Source organism: Penicillium citrinum (genome assembly GCF_028827155.1).
Source record: "Penicillium citrinum strain IBT 23319 chromosome Unknown utg000006l:1.0-3011923.0:1.0-3012962.0, whole genome shotgun sequence".
Lineage (NCBI taxonomy): Eukaryota > Fungi > Ascomycota > Eurotiomycetes > Eurotiales > Aspergillaceae > Penicillium > Penicillium citrinum.
In genome coordinates this window covers 1,962,714-1,983,222 of record NW_026622691.1, presented here as the reverse complement: position 1 = coordinate 1,983,222, position 20,509 = coordinate 1,962,714, and the positions used below count along the sequence as shown (strand labels likewise).

The following is a 20,509-nucleotide window of genomic DNA, read 5'->3' as shown; positions in this document are numbered from 1 at the left end:
AGAGAATATAGGGATGGTTTACTACATTGGCCTTGTGCAACGCCTTGATCATTGTTTAATAGCACTTATCAAACGAAGGTATGGTGGCATGTGTGCGGTATCTAAATTATGTCTATCGTGTCTATCAACCAGTTCTTTGGGGTGAATTGTCACTTCCCAGGTCAACCTTAAGTTTCGACAAAATTTCTCTGGCCAGATTGTTGACATCGCTGAGATATCCCAACGCTATATGTAAGCCATCAACACCACGGTATTCCAGTTGATCTGTGCCCATGTGGTGAGGCGCTAGGGCATTGAGAAATCCGACAAGGAGCGACAGTACATTGGGAAGTAATGGATGCATCTGGAAGGCAATCAGCAAAGGGGGATGCGAGCCAAAATTTGAGGGCTTGGGCTCGTTGTTGCCGAAGAGAGAATTTCTCACCTTGAAGAACGCAATTCGCGGTGCGTTCTGAAGAATCATCACCGCGTTAAGCGTGACTTTATATGCGAGCTGTTTGTATTTCAAAGCTTGTAGCTGGTCGTCAATCGTTGGTTGCGGCTTTGTTTCGGCTGTTTCACTAAGTGACACATATGCACTGCATACCAATATATTATTGAAGGTAGTCATTGGATCGCATTTCGGCATTGCAGGTATACTAGAATTGGTATCTGGGGTTCTCGGCTTTGAAGGCGTCACCACGGCTGCTACTGCAGCGAGCGACTCATGTCGCATCCAGAAATCTTGTGACTCCGACAGGCCCGTGGAAATAGGAATGGATTGTGAAAGTTGACGATGTGCCATACAGCGACAGTGGAGATTTGCCAAGATCACACATTTCGCGAATGGCGGAAGGGCTGTACAGTTATTGGTCTTGCTCATCGTCTCGAGCAAAAACCCCATTTTTGTAGGCTGATGGCCAAGTTGGAAATCTTCCTCAGGCATTGGCAATCGAGTGCAGATCTAAGATTGGATGTCAATGCGCCAGGTCAACCAATAGAGCCCTCTCGACTTACTATTTCTTCATGGAGCATCGCGGGGCGGTCATTCAGCATGCTAGTCAACCTGTCGAGTACAAATGCCGCCCAGAGTGTCCGTCGTTTTTCTTCGATTTCTACCCACGTCTCGTCTGGGGAAAGTTGATGAACGGGCGATGAACTCGACGAAAATGAATTTAAGCTCCCAGTACCTGGATCATTGCCATCATACAAGTCTAGCTCAACCAGGCGCGAGAGCTGCAATAGCCGGAATGTGCGCTCTGCTGTAAGATGAGCTTGATGCTTAGGTTTTCGGAGAAACTCGTAATGGGCGAGCAACAGCCAGGCTTGTATACGCTCGTGCTCAATTCGACCATTGGGTGCTATCGTTCGGGTCATCCACGGTAAGCCAGTATCACTGGCGCTTTGTGCCTCAAGCATGTGACGAGTTCTGGCATAAAGAGCATCTGCGAACACGCAGAATTGCGATGACATCGCCGAAGCGATGGTTTGCATTGCTGAGCGTAGGGAGCAACGGGCAGGCGAAACGTTGTCATCGCTGGCCCATGCAAAAAACCGTCGTTTGTGAATCATGGGAGCGATTGGATGCACTCGTTCGAAATACAGAAGCTCCCTGTTTTCTCAGCACCGATGTCAGATTTCTGCTTTGCTTGAATGGTATTAGTAATGGGACTCACAGGTCTGCTTGCATTAGGTCAGACATTTCGAGCTTCTCGTTGTACCCGGACACTGAGATTGCAGTCGGAACAGTTGAAATGGGCGTTATTGGAAGACTGATGTTGTTTGTGTCGACCACATAACCTGCGCTTCCCAGCCCCGACCACTGCTTGCAACTCCCATCGTCCAACCCAAATGGCCAACTGAAGCTTTCAGGGATTTCACCAGAAGTGAAATCATCAATGGGCGATGTGCCCATGTTCATCCCCAGATTGATGCCTTCGTATAGGCCTAATTCTTCCGTTGTTTCTCTTTCTGGACTCACTTCATTAGACTCCGAGGCAAGATCTACCTCGAAAATGCCATCCTGGCCTGTCAATCGTTGTTCCAACATTGCTGAATATCATACCCCCTGTCAGCAAGCACCAAATAAGTCCGGGTATAGATGGATTGACCTACCCACTCTGGACCGCAAGTCTTTCAGTTGACCCTTTTTCGGTCCTCGTGGAGACCTCTTGCTCACCACAATACATGTTCTACCCGTATCTGCGCAGATACCACATTGGGGGCGCACTCGATCACAGCGTGCCTTTCGTCTCCGGCATTCTTCACAGGCGAGGCCCGACTGTTGCCTCGACATGGTATATATTGGGCTGGTCTATGTGGCCTGAAATCGAACGCATCAATTGACTAAGCCGGTCTCGTGGACCAAACTCAGCGAATGCATAGTATATAAATTTCGCGCGCGCATGAGGGTCGTACTATTGGACTCGGGGCCAAGCAAGGAAATATGGATCGGGTTGGACACGAGGATCCGCCACATAGTGTCTGGGTGGATATGTCCAGGGCGCCTCATCTACCGACCGTCTGAGGTCCCAATCAGTCGACGACGGTTATCGAAGGCAGCGGACCTCATTCCAATCCGACTGCGCACCCTGATTCACGCCCTCCTCCTTCAGGATTTTCGGGTTTTTTGAAAGGTGGCAATCTTTGGCTCGTATCTCTCAGCACACTACTGCAGTTCCTTCGCAAAAGTGAAGCTAACGTCGCAACATTGCGGCGTCATTCGCTCAACAGAGACTGGGCTAGATGCAGTTTGATACCCGTTGACCAGTAGGAACAGGAGAAATAGACTCGATATGCCTGTAAGAAAGTTTTTAGCACATCATGCAAAAAATTTCCGCCCGTCAGATTTTGGTGCGCATACACGACACCGGAAGAATTTCTTGGTATTCACAAGCTTAATGGCGTGACGAAACATTCCCACAAATGCGAGATAAGCCTGAAGCCACATCCTCAGCAGCGAGCCGAACCCACCCTCTCCGTGTAAGCAATCTCCAAACATACATGGCTGTCCGGTGAGAGCAGATCGAAGCTTTCTCCTTGTTTTTGATGGCTTTTACTATCCTATGTAAGATCTTAGCAGGGTCGCAAGGAGAGCCTCGCCTCGTGGAGTCTTTAAGTGGCGCGGATCGTGCCGTGTGGGGTCCCGTTATGCGAAAGTCTTCACTGGTGCAGAGAGCTTTGCAGGCCTGCAGTAGTTTCGCATCGAAAGTCTTCTTATGGCCCCTGACATGCTACCGAGAATCTTGAGGTTGCCGCGAAGACAAATTTGACTGGGGTGGTGTACGAAACCCCGCTCAGCAATGAATGGCGCCAAACAAAAACCCTGAGCTGGATCGAGAAACTATCTCGAGGCTCCATCACCAACGGCGCGTATTATTAGGAATTCATTCTCCGATTGGCCAGGTTTCTCAGTCATCAAATCTACAATGTAACACTCGTGCGCCAGCTTGACGAGCGCTATATTAGTAGGTCCTACCCAGGACCTACTAATACAGTTCGAGGCCGTTCCCACCTGGGAACGGCCTCGAACTTTTCCATATGCGTGTTTGAGTCTAGTTCTTAAGCTGTTTTTGTTTTCTTCTTTTGTGTGTGAGTGAGTGAGAGAGAAAGAGAAACGAGGATAATGGACTTGGATATATCTCTGTGGATATCAAGTTGCAACCAGGGTTAATCCTGAGTCAAAGACACCCGTCCCTGCCCATGGACGTCTCTTTGACGAATACTATTCGTATCGGTGAGGCCAACCCAACCTTGAGTTGGCCTTTCGAAAGCAACCTTGCCTTGGAGAAAGTTTGCCAACTAGAATCGGCAAACTCTGATATATATTCTTTTCCAATATGGCGCATCGTATACGAGAGATCGTCTTTGAATATAGTTCGTTGAGCCCTGAGTAGCTCTTGGCATCGACTAAAAGATATAAAGGTCCAGAAATATTTTAGCTCGCGGTAAGCCCGATCTGTCTCGCAAAAAAGCCAAGATACCACCCAACATTGACACAAATGCCTAGGTAGTTACTAACATTTCATGCAGAATTCTAAAAAGAAAGCGGGGAGGAGCATGCAGTGAGTGCCAAATCACGTCTTCCAACGGAAAATTTTCCAGAAGAACGAACTAGTATACCCTTGTCGACATCAACTTGAAGATTGGTCAAGATGTTCAAGCTCAACAATTCGGGGATAGAATGAGATCTATGCGAAGAAAAAAAAAAGAAAAGAAAAAGAAAAGAAAAGAAAAGAAAAGAAAACAACTACTCCATATGAGTGGGAATTTCACAAAACCAATTCGATGACTAGTTTCGTCGTACGGATCTCAAACGAAGTTATTGTGCCTTGGGCGTGCTATTACTACATTGCAGATCTCGTTTCCTCTGTAAACCGATACTTCATTGGTACAGTGCGGGAACATAAGTTTGACGCCAGCTTTCTTTCTGCCGCGCTTTCTACTGTTCTTTCGATCATATCAAACTCCTGAGAATGATAGTGTAACCAGAAGGCGGTAGATCAAAGCGGTCAGTAGAGTGTTTCAAACTTGTGTTAAAACTACTGTAGTTGATTGGCAACGTTATGTCCGAGGTAACTAACCCATGGGACCGTTTTATAACATACACTGTTTGATAATGAAACAAAGCAAGAAATCCGCAGTATAAAGATCCAGCCACTTTCTCGCATATACCTTACTCAGCTTAATCATCAATTCATTACATATTTAGTTACTATGTATCTGGTTGAAGGTTGGTATTGACCACATTACTACAATCAAGCTCTCTGGATCACGTATTCTCGATTTTTAGAAAACTCTCAACAGACATGAAGCATGAAGAAATGCTTTCCCAGCCAATACCCCATTTCTCGGAAAAATAAGGAGTTTATTATCAAAAGTGTACCTAATTATCCCATGGGAAGGTCATAGGAAGTCGTGGGATGTGGGATGCTTACCGCCTCCGCTGCCCCTCCGCGTCCCCTTATCGCCGGTGCGCGCAAATGGGAAACTTCTTGAACCCAGTGGACCTCCTCTTGGTGACACTTCTTTTCCCCATTTGACCCTTCAGTGATCAATTGGTCATCCATTCCACCCGCCATGGAGCAAGAACTCCTGACGCTCCTGGCAAACACCCAGTCGCCCCAGGCCGACGCCAGAAAATCCGCTGAGCAACAGCTCCACGCCCTGTACTCAAACGAAACCTTTCCTATCTCCCTAATTGCCATTGCCTCCCACGAGTCCGTCCCCGTGAATCTTCGCCAATCTGCCCTTTCTGTCCTTCGTACATTCATTACCACGGGCTGGTCATCCAGCCTTGACGAGTTCAAGGGTCAGGTTCTCGTCAACGATACAAACAAAGCGCAGATCCGCCGTGCCCTCCTCGAGCTTGCTACCACCGTCGAAACTCCGGAGCGTAAAGTCAAGGCCTCTGCTAGTTACGCGGTGAGCAAGATTGCCAGCGCCGATTTCCCCGATGACTGGCCAGAACTGCTGCCCGCTTTACTTCACATCATCAACGATGCCTCTACTACCGATATAGCACTGCATGGTGCACTGAAGGTCCTTCTAGACTTGGTCGATACTGGTTTCGGCGAAGAGCAATTCTTTACTGTTGCCCGTGACCTTGTTTCAGCTCTTTTCGCTGTAGCAACTTCAGAGACCCGCAGACCTATTCTCAGAGCACTCGCAGTCGCGGTTTTCAAATCTTGCTTTGATACATTGGAGATGGTCCTGGAACAACATAAGCAGGCAATTAAATCATTCGTCGATGAATTGCTCGGCGGCTGGTCGCCGTATTTTGTTTCGACTTTGGAGGCTCCCTTACCCCAGCCTCCGTCGGAAGAGGAGGCCAACAAGTCAGGCGACGTTGCCACACTATGGCGTGGATTCGTTGCCTTGAAGATACAGGTTGTAAAGGTGAGTACCCTTGCATTGGCCCCTGCAGGTGCGATTCATCTTAACTAACGTAAATGATACACCAGACTTTGATGAAGATTCGCATGGTTTTCCCTGGTCTTCTTTCCGCCCCGAGCCCGAGCTATTTCTCTACTGCCTGGACCGAGCTGACCAATGCTCTGCCTATTTATCAGAATTTCTTCATTGAAAATGAGCGCCAAGGCCGCTTGGAAGATGTGGACGGGTTAGCTTACTCTCTCGATTACCTTGTTCTAGAGGAGCTGGATCTTATTCAGACTTTGCTTAAGGCTCCGCCTGTAAAAGCAGAGCTGCAACAACAACTTCAGAACTCTGGTGCCTCGGCGGGCACTTCTGGATGGGTTCCTGAGATCATGAAACTGTGCAGCTCTTATGCGCAGATCACTATGGAGGAGGAAGGTCTGTGGGAGATTGATGTTAACTTGTTCCTCTCAGAGGAGACCTCAATTACCGCGAACTATACCCCCCCGAACCTGCAGTGCTGATCTCGCGATCAAGACTGGAGAATGGTTGAAGGAGAAAGCAGCTGAAGGGCTTCTCACCCATATGAACACCGTGTTCGCTGATTCATCGGTCTCGTAAGTACTTGAATTTTAACTCAGCATTTTCTACGCATCAGGCTGAGGCTTTATCTAGATGGAAATCCCGCGAAGCAGCACTCTACATTCTCAATTCACTACTGAGAGACTTTGGCGAGGTATCTCAGCACATCTCTTCGGAGTTGGCTACCCACTTCAATCAATTTGTCCATTACGCTCTCCAGCAGGAGCAGGAACTTTTGCGTGCCCGTGGTTATTTAGTCGCTGGCTCGCTAGCTAAGGTTGCAGGCGATAACTTCCAGCAGACTACCACCTCATACCTGGAAGCTGCCTTGAAGGCGATTGCCGAGGATCCTGCGGAGGTTGTCAAGGTTGCCTGTATTCGGGTTCTGCAGGATCTTATTCCGGCTCTACCAATTGAAGTCGCCCGTCCATTCCAGGTTACTGTTATCAATGCTATTTCCGAATTTGTTTCCGCGCACGATCTGCGTGAGCAGAGCGACTGTGACGATCTCAAAGTGACGCTGGCAGAAACTCTGCGGGATGTCATTATGGCTGACTCGGGCGTGGTACTTTCTTCTATCGCCATCGACGTTCTGTTCAACATTGCTAGCAGTGGAGCCGAAAACTTTCAGCTGACTATGACTGTTACTGAGGCATTTGAGGATATCGTTGACCAGATTTCTGAGCTCGGCCCCGATGCATACCGCCAACTGTGTGAGAAGGTGCTTCCGTCCCTGATGGGTGCTATTGATGTCGGGAATCTCACCGAAGAGAACTGTTTGACCAATTTTGCCGCCGACCTGTTGCGCGCTCTGGCAGAACGAAGCCTTGAGCCCATGCCGGCCGGCTTTGTAGAAACCGTGATGCCCAAACTCAACCGTCTGCTCCTGGACTCGGCCGAGGCAGAATTGATCCGCCCTGCTACTGAAGCCGTGCGCTACATGCTCTCCCATGACTTCGCGCAATTCGTGGCATGGCGCGACCCGCAATCTGGAAAAGAAGCAATTGAAGTTGTTTTGGTGATCATTGATCGTCTCCTGGGACCCGCCGTGGATGACAACGCAGCCACGGAGGTAGGACAGCTGGCAGCCGAACTGGTGGAGCGTGCTGGATCAGAACGTCTGGGACCTTACCTGCCGCAATTATTGCAAGCCGTCGCACAGCGACTGGCAACGGCAGAGCAAGCACAGTTCATTCAAAGTCTCATCTTAGTCTTTGCTCGATTGACACTGATCAGTGCGCGCGAGGTCGTCGATTTCTTGGCACAGCTGAACCTGGGCGGCCAGGATGGACTGTCCCTGGTGTTAGGCAAATGGCTCGAGAATTCCGTCAACTTTGCGGGCTACGATGAGATCAAGCAGAATATTTTCGCGCTGGCACGACTTTATGAATTGAATGATCCGCGTCTAGCCGGAGTGCCAGTAAAGGGCGATTTGATTGTCGAGAACACAGGGCGAATCAAGACCAGGTCCCAAGCACGTAACAACCCCGACCAATACACCACGGTCCCGGCGTCATTGAAGATTATCAAGGTCCTTGTCGAGGAGCTGTCAGCGGCGTCAGGGAATAAGGAGATGGATGCTGCTACAGCAGCTGCATTGGACGACGCCGGTAGTGACGACGGCGACGATGATTGGGAAGATATGCCGGGTCAAGTGCTGGACCTGGGGCTAGGCATGACCAAGCAACAGTTGATGAGCTTTGCAGAGGGAGGTACCGAGAGTGTATTCGGCGTACGACGACGAGACGACGAGACGCAGGCATACCTGGGCAATTTTTTCCGGCGAGCGTCGACTCAGCCTGGGTTCCAGGAGGTCTTTGAAGCATTGACTCCAGATGAGCAGGGCAAGCTTCAGAGTCTGGGGTGAGAAAGATGATAGGGACTAGGGAATTATCAAATATTATCAAATATTGATCAGATCATTTAAGTACTATGCATCGATACGCAATGTCATTATCCAGCAAAAATAAGCCAATAATTTGTTGTCATTCCTGCTGAATCAGTCGGAGCAGTCAAATCAGCATTGCATGAATCACGTACGAGTGGGGACAGAGTTACAATAAAAGTATGAGAAAGAAGTATAATATGTAGTCCAAGAGAGAAACAAGGATGATTAGTGTTTTTTTCATGAGTTCATTAGTACTTAAATACATTCATTGGTTAATTAATTAACTCATTAGTTCATTTATTATCGACTGATATCTCCAAATGCGGGACTCCCTGCAGCCTTCCATCCGTGATGCATCTCGCCCCGGCGACCCTTTCTTTCGGGATTCGGCGATATCTTGACTTCTTCACTTCTTCACACTCCCCCCCTTCTTTCTCCCTTTTTTGACACCACCATGTCTCAGCCCAACCCCAATGAGAGTATCCAAGTCGATGTAAGCTGACCTTGAATTTTCAATCACCCAGTAGCCCCTATCTTAAACAGATCATCATGATCATGATCATCCTATTGACTGCCCCTCCACATACAAATTGGAGTTATGACTACACCTCCACTCAAATCCCGAATAATATGAATTAACTAACACTATCCAGACAAGTGATGATGACTCGCTCTTCGATACCAAATCTCTTGTGGGTTCCGATTTATCTTTCGCCTCTTCAGTCCGTGATTACTGCTATGAAAATGGTCGTCGCTACCACGCCTACCGACACGGTCAATACCCATTCCCAAACGACGAAGAAGAACAAGACCGACTCGCTCTCATGCACCATTTATTCAAACTTCTTAGCGGTGGTTATCTCCATCGAGCTCCGATCCCACGCGATCGCGACCAACCCAGCACCAGCTCTGACCCAAGCTCAAGCTCTAGCTCACCTTCAAGCTCCGACGTAAACTCCGAGATCGCCAATGACACATCCACCACCAACACCAACACCAACACAAATATTAATACGCCCCCACGAAGAATCCTCGACATTGGTACCGGTACTGGCGAATGGGCAATTGAAATGGCAGAAGATTACCCAACAATCGATATAATAGGTACAGACCTAAGTCCAATTCAACCAAACTGGGCTCCACCAAATTGTCGCTTTTTCATAGACGACGCCGAAAGCGACTGGACCTTCACACCCGACGAAGCATTCGATTATATTCACGCGCGTAGTCTAGGTGGTGGAATAGGTGATTGGCCACGATTACTCCGACAAGCATTCACGCATTTGAAACCGGGGGGATGGTTTGAGGCGCAGGAATTCGAGACTTGGGTTCTTTCAGATGATGAGTCTCATCATCGTGCTGAGGCTATTATGGATTGGCAGGATCGATTAACGGAGGCGAGTCATCAATTCGGGAAACCTATGAATGTTGCGCCTTTGATTGAGAATTGGATGATTACGGAGGGATTTGAAAATGTTTCGGATGATAGGTACAAGGTACTAGCCTCCCTTTCTCCCCTTTCAAGCTTCGCTGTATTCATTGAATTATTGTATAGTGTCCTGTTGGTGGCTGGGCTAAGAATCGTCGACTTAAGGAAATTGGTCGCGTGGGTAAAGTGACTATCCTCCAAGTTGTCGAACCATATACCCTTGCCCTCTTCACCCGTGTGTTGGGGTTCACTTTCCAGCAAGCTCAGGAATATATGGATAAAGTCCGAGCTGAGCTGGTAAGCAATAAATTCCACCTCTACATTCTATTCCATTTTGTCTACGGACAGAAACCATTGCATGCGAATTCAAGCTCGAATGGCCAGGTTCCATGAGCGAAACATTCATCTACGATTTACGATTGATATATTACGACATGACGATTTCATGACCTGCATTAATACCTATATAAAAGGAGTTCTGTTATGTACTAAACCAGCCCATCATTTCGGTTTGAAAAGGAGTTTGAGAGTTTGAGGATGCGAACATCGTGGATCCAGCCCACGTTATTTATCATTTCATTCATTCATTTCTATGCCGATATCTCCATCATATTGGATGCAGATCGTTATGTTCCATTCCACTGATCCCTAGAACTTTACATATTCCCGAGACAGCCGCTTCAGGCGTGGCACTCGCTCTAACTACCGCAACGACCTGCGCAACGGACTTCTCATCACAACTGCTGATCGTGTCGAGTAAAGTCTCCAAAAGCTCCTGTTTCCCTTCCGTCTTCCACGAATCTGGAACTGAATCCACGGGGCTCGGGGTCCATTCTCGCTGGAGAGGATCCAGATGATGGTGATTATTTGGCGGTACGGGCGGGATTTGGAATTGTGAATTTGTCGGTGGTTGTGAGAGTGGATGTGGATGTGGATGTGGATGTGGATGCGTGGGGGGCATATGCAGTTGCAGATGCGGTTGCAGATGCAGATGTATTTGCATCAAGAGCATTTATAGACGAAGATATGTATGAAGAATCCGAATATGGCGCCGCAAATTGGGAGCCCATTGCGTCGTGACCCCATGGATATGCATGTAGAGGGGAGTCTGGTTTCTCATAGTATCCACGCGATAGTAAGTAGGCTTGTGCATCCCCGTACGGCCCGTTCGGCTGCATTGAGGAGATCTCTTGGAAATGCGTCGCATCTGGATGCATGATTGGTTGTGTTGGTACCCCTTGCGTGAGGGGAGCTGAGGCCGGAATCTCGCCAAATGTTGGCATTTCAGGTTGGCAGTAGGCCACTGTAACTTCACCTGCCACGGTTAGAGTTTAGCTTGTATTCATTCATTCATTCATTCATTCATTCCTTTCACAGGATCAGTTTCGAGAGTAGAGAGATGAGTGAACTCACTAGTTGGGTAGCTCATCTCACCGAAAGCGCCCGCGCCTTCGACTTCGACGATACTCGTCCCATACGGTGCCGTCGTCGGATATGAGAGCATTGTCGAACCATTCTCACTGCCCGTGCTATCGGGACTGGTCATATTAAGAGAATTGGAATTTGTCATGGTTGTCGTAGAAGAAGTGGGTGATGAACCCGCCCAACTTTCCTGTTCCATAGCATTTCCCTTACCATGAAGAACACTGGTACTCTGCACCATGCGATTATTTCCACTTCGACTGCCACTGTTACTACCGCTAGCACTGGCACTGGCACTGGCACTGGCACTTCCCTTTCCACTCCCACTCCCAGCCAACTTTGCGCCATCCATTCCATATTTTCGCGCATATTCATGTCGTCTCCAACTGGCAGGATTTGGACTCTGTCGCGGACCCTGACTTAATTGTCCCCGCAACTGCGCGACCTCCCTCCGCAGACGCTCAATGATCTCAGCCTGGCTGATTTGCGCATAATCCTCATCAGTCGCAAGGTAAGTACAATCCGCTTCAATGCCGCGAATAATACAAGCGTGACAGGGTCTAGACCGGTCGCACTGGAATGAGAAAGAGGTATGTGTGATTAGCGGGCGATTTGCGGTTGGCGGTGGAGAGCAGCGCGGAGCAGAGCAGAGGAGAGCAGTGCAACGAAACAAGCAAATAGAATTGCAATGATTCCTATTGAATGTGTTGAATATTTTGGAAATGTTGTGAACATACCTTGACTTTTCGTTCTCGACATCGTACACACGATTGCTGAGGGCGAATTTTGGTCTTGGAATCGGTGGGTGGCATTTCTTGTGACATGACGAGAGAGGAGCTGAGAGAGCTGAGGGCTCACAAATTGGAATTCATGATCTGCCAGAGCGTTGGGTCTAAAGAAGTGGGGAGAGGGGAATCTTTTCCACGCGATACGAATAGTGGATATCAGGAGAGTAACTGAGGAGAGTTGAGTTGAGAGTAAAGAGAGAGAGGAGTTTGAATATAAAATAGAATAGAGAGGAGTAGAGTAGATTATAGAATAAAATAGATGGTCGAGTAGAATAGAAGAGAGAGAGAGAGAGAGAGAGAGTGGGAGTCGAAAGAGAGAAAGAGTACATCAAGTGATTCAAGTGGGTCACTGCAGCTTGTTTTCTTCTTGCTCTCTTCTTTTCTTCTTCTTCGCTCTCTTCTCTGCTCTCTTCTCTTCTTTTCTTTTCTTTTTTCTCTCTCCTCGTCTCATCTTTTATCATTTCACATCAATCTGATCTCTCATTTCCCGGTTTTCCTCCCTATTGGTCATCTCCCCTGGAATTGTCGGTTTCTGCACATCCGCTCTCCCCCCCAATTGTTCTGAATCATGCATCATTTACTGTAAATCAATCCATATAACTACCGAAGGTGGACCGTGAGTTCCGCCAATCTCCATTATCAAATCATATTTTGCTGGTTTTGCGCTCAGGGCTACTTCAATCCTCAACTGCACATCATCCCCTGGTCGACTGCATTCTGCAGCAACTGCCTGTCCCTTAATTATGTTATGTTATGTTATGAGAACTCAACCTCTCCCCTCTCTCGCTTCGTCATGAAAAGAGAAAAAAGATACCACCGTCACACTCTTTATCATCAAATACGACTTGCTACTTTTCCCCGACGTATCATTCATGTCGATCGCTGCGATCCGGTGCGGGGGAACTTGATAGTCTCAGAAATCATAAAGCATGCCATACGCAACTCACCTGGACTCAGTTCGGTGTCTGCTCGGCTTTTCTCTTCAGATCAAAACCTGTCAAAGCGGAAAACTATAAGCTTGGCAAAAGCAAATCTGATACCAACTTCTTGATTTCGTGAATAGTACAGTATCCCCAATTGGTGCGCCGATCGACTGCGCCGATCATCAATCATTCCAAATCTTCCCATATCCAATTTTCCGAGTTCCTTGAGATTAGACCAAATGCCGAAATTCTCGATATGGAACTTGATTCCCGCCCAAATGATCGCGCTCGGCATGATCCAGCCACTCGCTGTTCAAGCATCGCTTGCTAATCCTGCTCTTCTGACGGCTCCGCCAATGGGTTTCAACAATTGGGCACGCTTCCAGTGTGACCTAAATGAAACCCTCTTCACGGATACGGCTCAGGCTATGATCAATCGAGGTCTCCGCGATGCAGGGTACAATCGGCTGAATCTCGATGATTGCTGGATGACCCATGAGCGCGCCGAAGATGGTTCTCTACAATGGAATACTACACTCTTCCCGCACGGTATTCCATGGCTAGCCAAATACGCCAAAGATCATGGTTTCCACCTAGGTATCTATGAAGATGCAGGCAATGCTACTTGTGGAGGATATCCAGGCTCCTTGGGCCATGAACAGCAGGATGCTGAAAGTTTCGCAAGTTGGGGCATCGATTATCTCAAGCTTGACGGGTGTAATGTCTTCTCGGAAGATGGCCGTCTGCTACGGGATGAATATCGGTATCTCTATCGCGAGTGGCACAAGATTCTGAGTGGTATGCAGCAGCCGCTTATATTTTCCGAATCGGCCCCTGCATATTTCTCTACTAATGCTACCGACTGGGCTATGGTTATGGACTGGATTCCCAGCTACGGTGAGCTAGCGCGACATTCAGATGATATTCTGGTGTATAGTGGAGATGGAAGTGCCTGGGACAGTGTCATGTTAAATTATCATTATCACACCCTGGTAGTACGCTATCAACAGCCCGGTTACTATAACGATCCCGACTTCCTCATCCCCGACCATCCAGGTCTATCAGATGTGGAGAAACGATCTCAATTCGCGCTTTGGGCTTCAATGGGCGCCCCGTTAATTATCAGCGCATATATCCCCGATTTATCGGATAGTGAGATCGAGTTCCTGACCAATAAGGATCTCATTGCCGTGGATCAAGATCCTCTCGCTGAGCAATCGGCCCTAGTCAGTCGAGATAGTGATTTCGACGTACTAGCGCGCTCACTAGCAAATGGAGACCGACTACTCACCGTCCTCAACCGAGGCAATTCTACTACTAAAACCACCATTCCTCTCGCTCGTCTAGGACTGAGCGACTTGAACTGCAATTACAAGGCCCGCGATCTATTGACTGGGACCGTGTCGACCATTTCCCATGCCTTTGATATCACTCTGGATAGCCATGCCACCACTGTCCTCCGTATTACACCACCGCGTAAATGCACTACAATCACGCCCACTGGCATGATCATTAACACCGCTACCAGCCACTGCCTAACGGCGTCATCTACGGGAGTCACATTCGAAGCGTGTCAAGCTACTGATTCTCAGGTCTGGCATGTCACCTCTCGAGGAAGCAAACTGAGTCTGAGCCCATTATCGAACAAATCTAAGTGTCTGGATGCTAGTGACGACGGGGTTTCGCTCGCCTCCTGTGGTGGATCTGGTACAGAGTGGTCATACTTTATGACTGGCCACTTGCAGAGTAGTAAGAACGGCTGCTTAACGGAGTCCGCCGGGGATGGTAGATTGAGAGCTTGTAGTCTGGAGCAAGCGGGGCAGATTTTGGGATTGCCTAGTGGTGTTCGTTTAGCTGATACTACGATGTAGATCTTATCTATCTCGATGGGCTGGGGAAGGTATGATGAACAATATAACTATATGGTAGTATCAATGTCACATACAATCGTATCAAATGACTTGTATCTAGCTTCCTCTTTTCTTTGGGATATCACTTAGGGCTGTTTCCAGGATTATACTACGGGATGATTAGATTTCTGATCAGAGTATTTTGCACCAGACACTACCTAGCTAACGCACAAAGGTTAATGAATAAGCAATAGGTATCATTCCTTCTATTTTATAGGATTACTCTATTCCATACAGACAGACATGCCCTCTTCCAACTTGAAAGTCACCATAAAATCCACACTATACATGATACTATGCAATCCACTAACTACCCCTGCAACGAAAATCCCACACCCTCCCCAGTCCCCATCGCCACCAAATTAGCCCTCATCTTCTCCGGCCTCTCTCCAAGTCCAAAAGCGGCCTCCTCCCTATAAACCCAAGCGCCAACTCCATGCTGCAGAACCGCCGTCGCTCTAACCTTCTTCTTCTCCGCATCCCCCGCATCATCCGCCTTCAGTCCCAAACTCCCATGGAGCGTCAACCGCGTCTCTTCCCCGCTAGCAGGCTTATGCCGATACACCCCTCGGTGCAGGATATTACTATCGTAAAAGACCGCGTCACCGGGCTGTAACTCGACAACAAGTTGATTGGGCATGTTACTCTCGTACGGATGCGCCTTACGCTCTGCATCTGTACGTGCGCGACGGTGAGAGCCCGGTACCACGATCAATGAGGCATCTGGGCAAAGGGCAAGGTTATATTGGGCGTGGGATTGACGTCCTCCTGGTGATTTTGCGGCGAGTTGTTGAATTTCTTCTTCGGCGGTAGCGGTCTCGGGGACATCATCTCTGTGCCAGCGAAGTTCAAAGTCCTTCGTTTCCGGCGCGACGAGGAGATTGAATAGTTCCATTACCAGAGGTTCGTTGTCACCATTTGTCTCTGGCTTCACGCCCATGAGTTCCTCGGCGACGGCTAGGATTGTTGGCGAGAAGTAGCATTTTGCGAAGGCTTCGCGGCCTGGCATTTCTGGGTGCATTAGATGTTGAACACCCCAGATGCCGCCCTCGGAGGCTGGTGGGGGTGTTGAGGGCCATGGGGGGAATTGTTTGGGGACGGTGCGGAAGTGTGGCCAGCTTCCGGTGCGGGTTTTGGTGGTAGCTTCTGTTGCGATGCTGCGGTAGTGGGTGATTTCGTCTGGGGTGAGAAGATTGCGGACGACGACAAAGCCGTCGCGTTGGAGGGCGTCAAGGTTGGGTGTGGCCATGGTGTGTTTCAATTTGATACCAAGGGGAGTATTATTTTATGTCAATCTATTAGGGATTGGCTCGGAGTGTGGAAAACCTGGAGAAACCTGGAGAAGAAAGGAAGTTCAGATTGAAGTTTATATGAAGATTGCGGGGTTGTGGATGTGACGATTGGAATGGAACTGCGACTGTGACATTCTGTTGGTATCTGGAAATTGATACGACGTGGATCTGTTAATTATTAGTCTCTATTACTAGGATCAATTTAGTGTCAAATATTTAACTAGAATAGTTAATTAATTGTGTTAATCCAGAGTAATTAGTGATTCACATCGGAGGTTTGTGTCAATTTAAATTCCGATTGCCCCACTCCAATGCTACCATCGTGGATTATTATGTACAACAGAAGTATCAAGAAGTACTACGGAGTACTATTGAATACTAGAATGTACTCACAAGTACCTTATCGTCTTGATTACATACAGAAGCTTGACTTCATGCAGGATCTTGGGTCTACAGTATACTCCTCTATTCAGTACAAGTCAATATTATCGATGCTATTGGAGTAATAAAGACATTGATTCGGTCCTCCTGTTGTATATATCATATCATCAAACGACCTATCGACCTATCTGTACAAAAACATATCCTTATAGGTAAATATGTATATCATTTGAATTTGAGTGTAGGTACGGGACTGTTTTTTTTTTGTATACTTCGACGGGTCAGCCCCACGGAACAAAATAAATTGGAAACATGGAAATCTGGTCCAGTGCAGTAATGCTACAACTAGTATATCCTCTATATCTATCCTATGCGCTCTTTAACTCTACTCTCATTTAACTAGCATATATATATTTAGTATGTACCTCCTCCAGTTTGACATAAATAGATCGATTGTATCTTATTCACTGCCCCCACCACGTCATCGCACTCGGGCCGCCAAGCTCGATCAGCGTGAGACACAACCAGCATCCTCTCTTTCTTTCTTTCTTTCTCTTCTTCCGACAATTCTCCTTTTCTTTCCCTTCTCTCTTCTTGCTACTTGCTACTTGCTACTTACTTTGCTTCTATTCCTGTTGATTGGCACGCACCATGCCTATCCTTCGCGCGGGCTTTCCCGCCCTGGTCGTGTGTCTGCTGCTGCTTTTACCCCAAGTCCATGCTTTTGGTGCCGGCAGTACGTCTTTCCGCGCCTAATCCTATCATATTTCCTCTACTAACCTGCTCAGATATCGCTTCTATCTCGGCTGTTGAGGGGAAGAATTGGCGCCATGGTGATATCGAGGACATCCTCAAAACAGTCGCCTTCATCCATGGTCACAAATGGACCTCAACCATGATCAAGCGCGTATATTTTGGAAATTGGCTGCGGGACTAGTTGGTTTTCCATTATCAAATTTAGCAGACTGGAGATCCCCAGCTGACACCTTGACACCTCGCAGTTCGCAGGCAATGGATGTTGGAACACTCAAAAATCTCCAAGCCGACACAATTCGTATTCTTGTGTGGGTCCTTTCGTTCCTGAGCTTCGGCTATGCGACAGGTGAATTTGAAGTCACCTCGGATCGTCTTGGGGTTTATCGTCCGGAGGAACACATTGAGTAAGTGTGAGGACCAAATTACAATAAGAAAGCTTTCGCTAATCATCTTATTCTTCTACCAGTAATCCTAAGGACTACGCCGATAACGAGGATGCACGCCAATACGATAAACGCCTACGGCCTCCAGTTCGTAATGTTGAGCTGGAAATCGATCCTGATACCGGTATGAAGAACTATATCGCCAATGAGCGAGGCGACTGGGCAACTAGTGCTGCATACGTTAAATTCAGCTTAAGTCGTAGCATTCACTACGGACGTATGTACACAAATGGCGGAGATAACAAAGGCAAGGAAGAAGATCTTTGCGAGGCACTCCGATGCCTCGGACAGGGCCTTCATACGCTTGAGGACTTTGCCGCCCACACGAATTATTGTGAGCTGGTGCTTCGCGAGATGGGTCTTCACAACGTATTTCCGCATACCGGTGTAGCCACACAGTGCAATGTTCGTGGACACCATGTCTTTCCGCTTGTCACTGGTACCTTTGGTATGGTCGACTTCTTTCACTCCGTGTTGGGGGAGGCCACCGACCACTTCACCCAGTCCGAGGTCAATGAGATGGATCTGGCGCTAGGTGACGCAGAGAACAATGCCCAATCTAGCAATTCTCTCAATGCTCTGACCGGCCTTTTGGGCAAAATTCCGGGCACCAGGGATCTAGTCACTGAAGCCGAGAATTTGAAGCATCAGTCTGAGACCCAGGAGACTCTCAATCGTTCTCGAGGGTCACACATGGGCTATGCGCAGGCTGAAGGAACTCGTGCTTCGACGCCGCAGCCCTCTTCCAATAGTGGCGCACCCGGTCCAGGTCTCCAGGGTATGCCGGACTTCAACCCTCAAGATACAGTGGCCAAGATCTATCCCATTCTAGCCTTCCGTGACAAAGTGGTTCGGAAATTGAACTCGATTATTGAGAAGATTCCCGGGCTTGAGGCTATTATTGAGAAGATCTCAGAGACATTAACCGTTTTCATCATGTCTCTTCTCGCACCTTTCGTGCGACCTATCATCAATGCTGCTTCGAAATCTTTACAGACCGGCTCTGCAGGTGTCATTGATGCCTCTGGCAAACACCAATATGAACCATGGACTGATCCTCACTGCACTGATCCCACTCACTCGCTGCTGTCCAAGGACCACTTTGCCAACATTCTCAACGAACCTGCCGGACAGGTCGCTTCTGCAATCGTCAAGTACGTTGCACCTCGCGTATTGTACGCCTGGCAGCACATCGATGTTCCCGAACACGAGGTTCTCAACGATTGTTTGCGCGTCTTCCATCACCCTGTTCTCCGGGATATGAACAACGAGGCCCACCGAACAATGTTCGAGGCTGTTCAAAATTGGGCCCACTCTCGTCCCGATCGCGGTGCCAACTTGAATGATATCCTCAGCTCGGAGGGTGTCAGGTCTGGTAAGAACACCGGTGGTGTTCCTCACACACACGGCGGCGGTCAGGGTGGATTTGCTGCTCTGGGAGGTAACCATGGCCACGGTCATGGTCCATCTCACAGCCAGCAGAGCCAATCCTCTGGTGGTCATCAGTCATTCTTCGGATTTGGCCAGTCACAACAGCATGGACAACAACAGTCACATTCTTCGGGTTTGCCTTGGGATAAGCTTTCCAGTCTACCGATCCCTGGTATGTCTAACTTGAATAAGTTGAACAAACTCGAGAGTACAATTTCGAATTTCATTCCCGGTGGATTTTCGCATGGTTCATCGAGGGGCGTTGATGGTGATGGTGCTGAATACAGGGGTGGAAATGAGCCACAACAGCAGCATCAGCAGTACCAGCAGAACTCTGGATATCATGACCAGAGTTATGGACAGTATGGACATGGTCACCAGGGCTATGGACATGGCGGGCATGGGTACTAAGTCGGGTATTAGGTTCGGAATGAGCATGTAAAATTTAACGAAGTCATGAAGGTCATGTTTGGAGATGACATATAGGATCTATGGGGGCCGGGTTTTCCAAGGCTTAGGGTAGTTCATCAATATTAGATTGATATTCTCAAGTTGGAGTCAACTTGGCGGTTTGTGTGAGCATTGACGTTGCATCCAATGAAGACAACTTGAATTTTAGCAGGTTTTCATATCACACTGGTACTAACAGTTGTTATATTGTACGTTTGGTAACTATCAGTACCATAGTGTATGCAAACGATCGTTTAGCAGGGCTGCTTTTCGGTTGGCCCTATTAGGTGCCCACCTCCACCTTGAGTGAGCGTTACCACCTGGATATACACATCTTACTTAGACAGGTATTCATTACCCAACCCTGGGTGATATATATTGTGCACCCTGGAGGCAGTACAATATATATCTCAACACTGCAGAATGGCACTGCAGCGAAAAATATACGGCCTACAGGTAGTGAATCTCATTAGAACTTGCCACTTAAGTGTGGTATGAATATATCAAAGCATGTAAAAAGCTGGATGTTGAAAACAGGAGGATAAGGTCCAAGATCATGCGTGGAACATAGATCAACAGGATCCTGTGAAGGAGACCCGGCTCACATCGTTTAATAACCTAGTTTATATAGCCAAAAGTTGGTCCGCCCTTCAACAGCCCTTGCCGGGCTAGCTCAATCGGTAGAGCGTGAGACTCTTAATCTCAAGGTTGCGGGTTCGACCCCCGCGTTCGGCTATTCCTAAGATAACCACGAGATTTCTTTTTTGTTCAATCCACATAGGCCATATTGGAATAGATATCTTGATACACTCTTTTTTTTTTTGAGCAAAGTAAGTGTGAGATAATTACGGAGTAGAGACTGCATCATAATTCACTGTATAACCATATGTGTAGCATGTATGCCAGCTGCTTGTGGAGACCGACACTTGACTTCTTCATACTGTGTACACTTAAAATT

General features: G+C 47.9%; 7 protein-coding genes across 7 annotated transcripts; 4 read left to right on the top strand and 3 right to left on the bottom strand.

Moving 5' to 3' along the window:
• Positions 1-124: 124 nt before the first annotated feature.
• Positions 125-2,275, bottom strand: N7469_007277 (uncharacterized protein; the record flags this gene model as incomplete). The annotated part of the gene is made up of 4 exons (XM_056646195.1): positions 125-943; positions 997-1,591; positions 1,656-2,031; positions 2,095-2,275. 4 exons carry the CDS (start codon positions 2,273-2,275, stop codon positions 125-127), a joined length of 1,971 nt encoding a protein of 656 aa, XP_056499636.1.
• Positions 2,276-5,058: 2,783 nt separating this feature from the next.
• N7469_007276 (uncharacterized protein) lies at positions 5,059-8,305 on the top strand (the record flags this gene model as incomplete). Its single annotated transcript, XM_056646194.1, has 4 exons — positions 5,059-5,877; positions 5,943-6,319; positions 6,375-6,473; positions 6,532-8,305. The coding sequence occupies 4 exons, from the start codon at positions 5,059-5,061 to the stop codon at positions 8,303-8,305; spliced, it is 3,069 nt and encodes a 1,022-aa protein (XP_056499635.1).
• Positions 8,306-8,780: 475 nt separating this feature from the next.
• Positions 8,781-10,148, top strand: N7469_007275 (class I SAM-dependent methyltransferase; the record flags this gene model as incomplete). Its single annotated transcript, XM_056646193.1, has 3 exons — positions 8,781-8,819; positions 8,980-9,822; positions 9,882-10,148. 3 exons carry the CDS (start codon positions 8,781-8,783, stop codon positions 10,146-10,148), a joined length of 1,149 nt encoding a protein of 382 aa, XP_056499634.1.
• Positions 10,149-10,618: 470 nt separating this feature from the next.
• Positions 10,619-12,001, bottom strand: N7469_007274 (Zn(II)2Cys6 transcription factor domain-containing protein; the record flags this gene model as incomplete). Its single annotated transcript, XM_056646192.1, has 3 exons — positions 10,619-11,070; positions 11,169-11,751; positions 11,915-12,001. 3 exons carry the CDS (start codon positions 11,999-12,001, stop codon positions 10,619-10,621), a joined length of 1,122 nt encoding a protein of 373 aa, XP_056499633.1.
• Positions 12,002-13,127: 1,126 nt separating this feature from the next.
• Positions 13,128-14,759, top strand: aglA (putative alpha-galactosidase; the record flags this gene model as incomplete). Its single annotated transcript, XM_056646191.1, has 1 exon — positions 13,128-14,759. One exon carries the CDS (start codon positions 13,128-13,130, stop codon positions 14,757-14,759), a length of 1,632 nt encoding a protein of 543 aa, XP_056499632.1.
• A 349-nt stretch (positions 14,760-15,108) lies between these two features.
• N7469_007272 (phytanoyl-CoA dioxygenase family protein) lies at positions 15,109-16,047 on the bottom strand (the record flags this gene model as incomplete). Its single annotated transcript, XM_056646190.1, has 1 exon — positions 15,109-16,047. One exon carries the CDS (start codon positions 16,045-16,047, stop codon positions 15,109-15,111), a length of 939 nt encoding a protein of 312 aa, XP_056499631.1.
• Positions 16,048-17,122: 1,075 nt separating this feature from the next.
• On the top strand, positions 17,123-19,512 carry N7469_007271 (Het-C domain-containing protein; the record flags this gene model as incomplete). Its single annotated transcript, XM_056646189.1, has 4 exons — positions 17,123-17,207; positions 17,260-17,407; positions 17,473-17,631; positions 17,694-19,512. 4 exons carry the CDS (start codon positions 17,123-17,125, stop codon positions 19,510-19,512), a joined length of 2,211 nt encoding a protein of 736 aa, XP_056499630.1.
• Between the last annotated feature and the right edge of the window lie 997 nt (positions 19,513-20,509).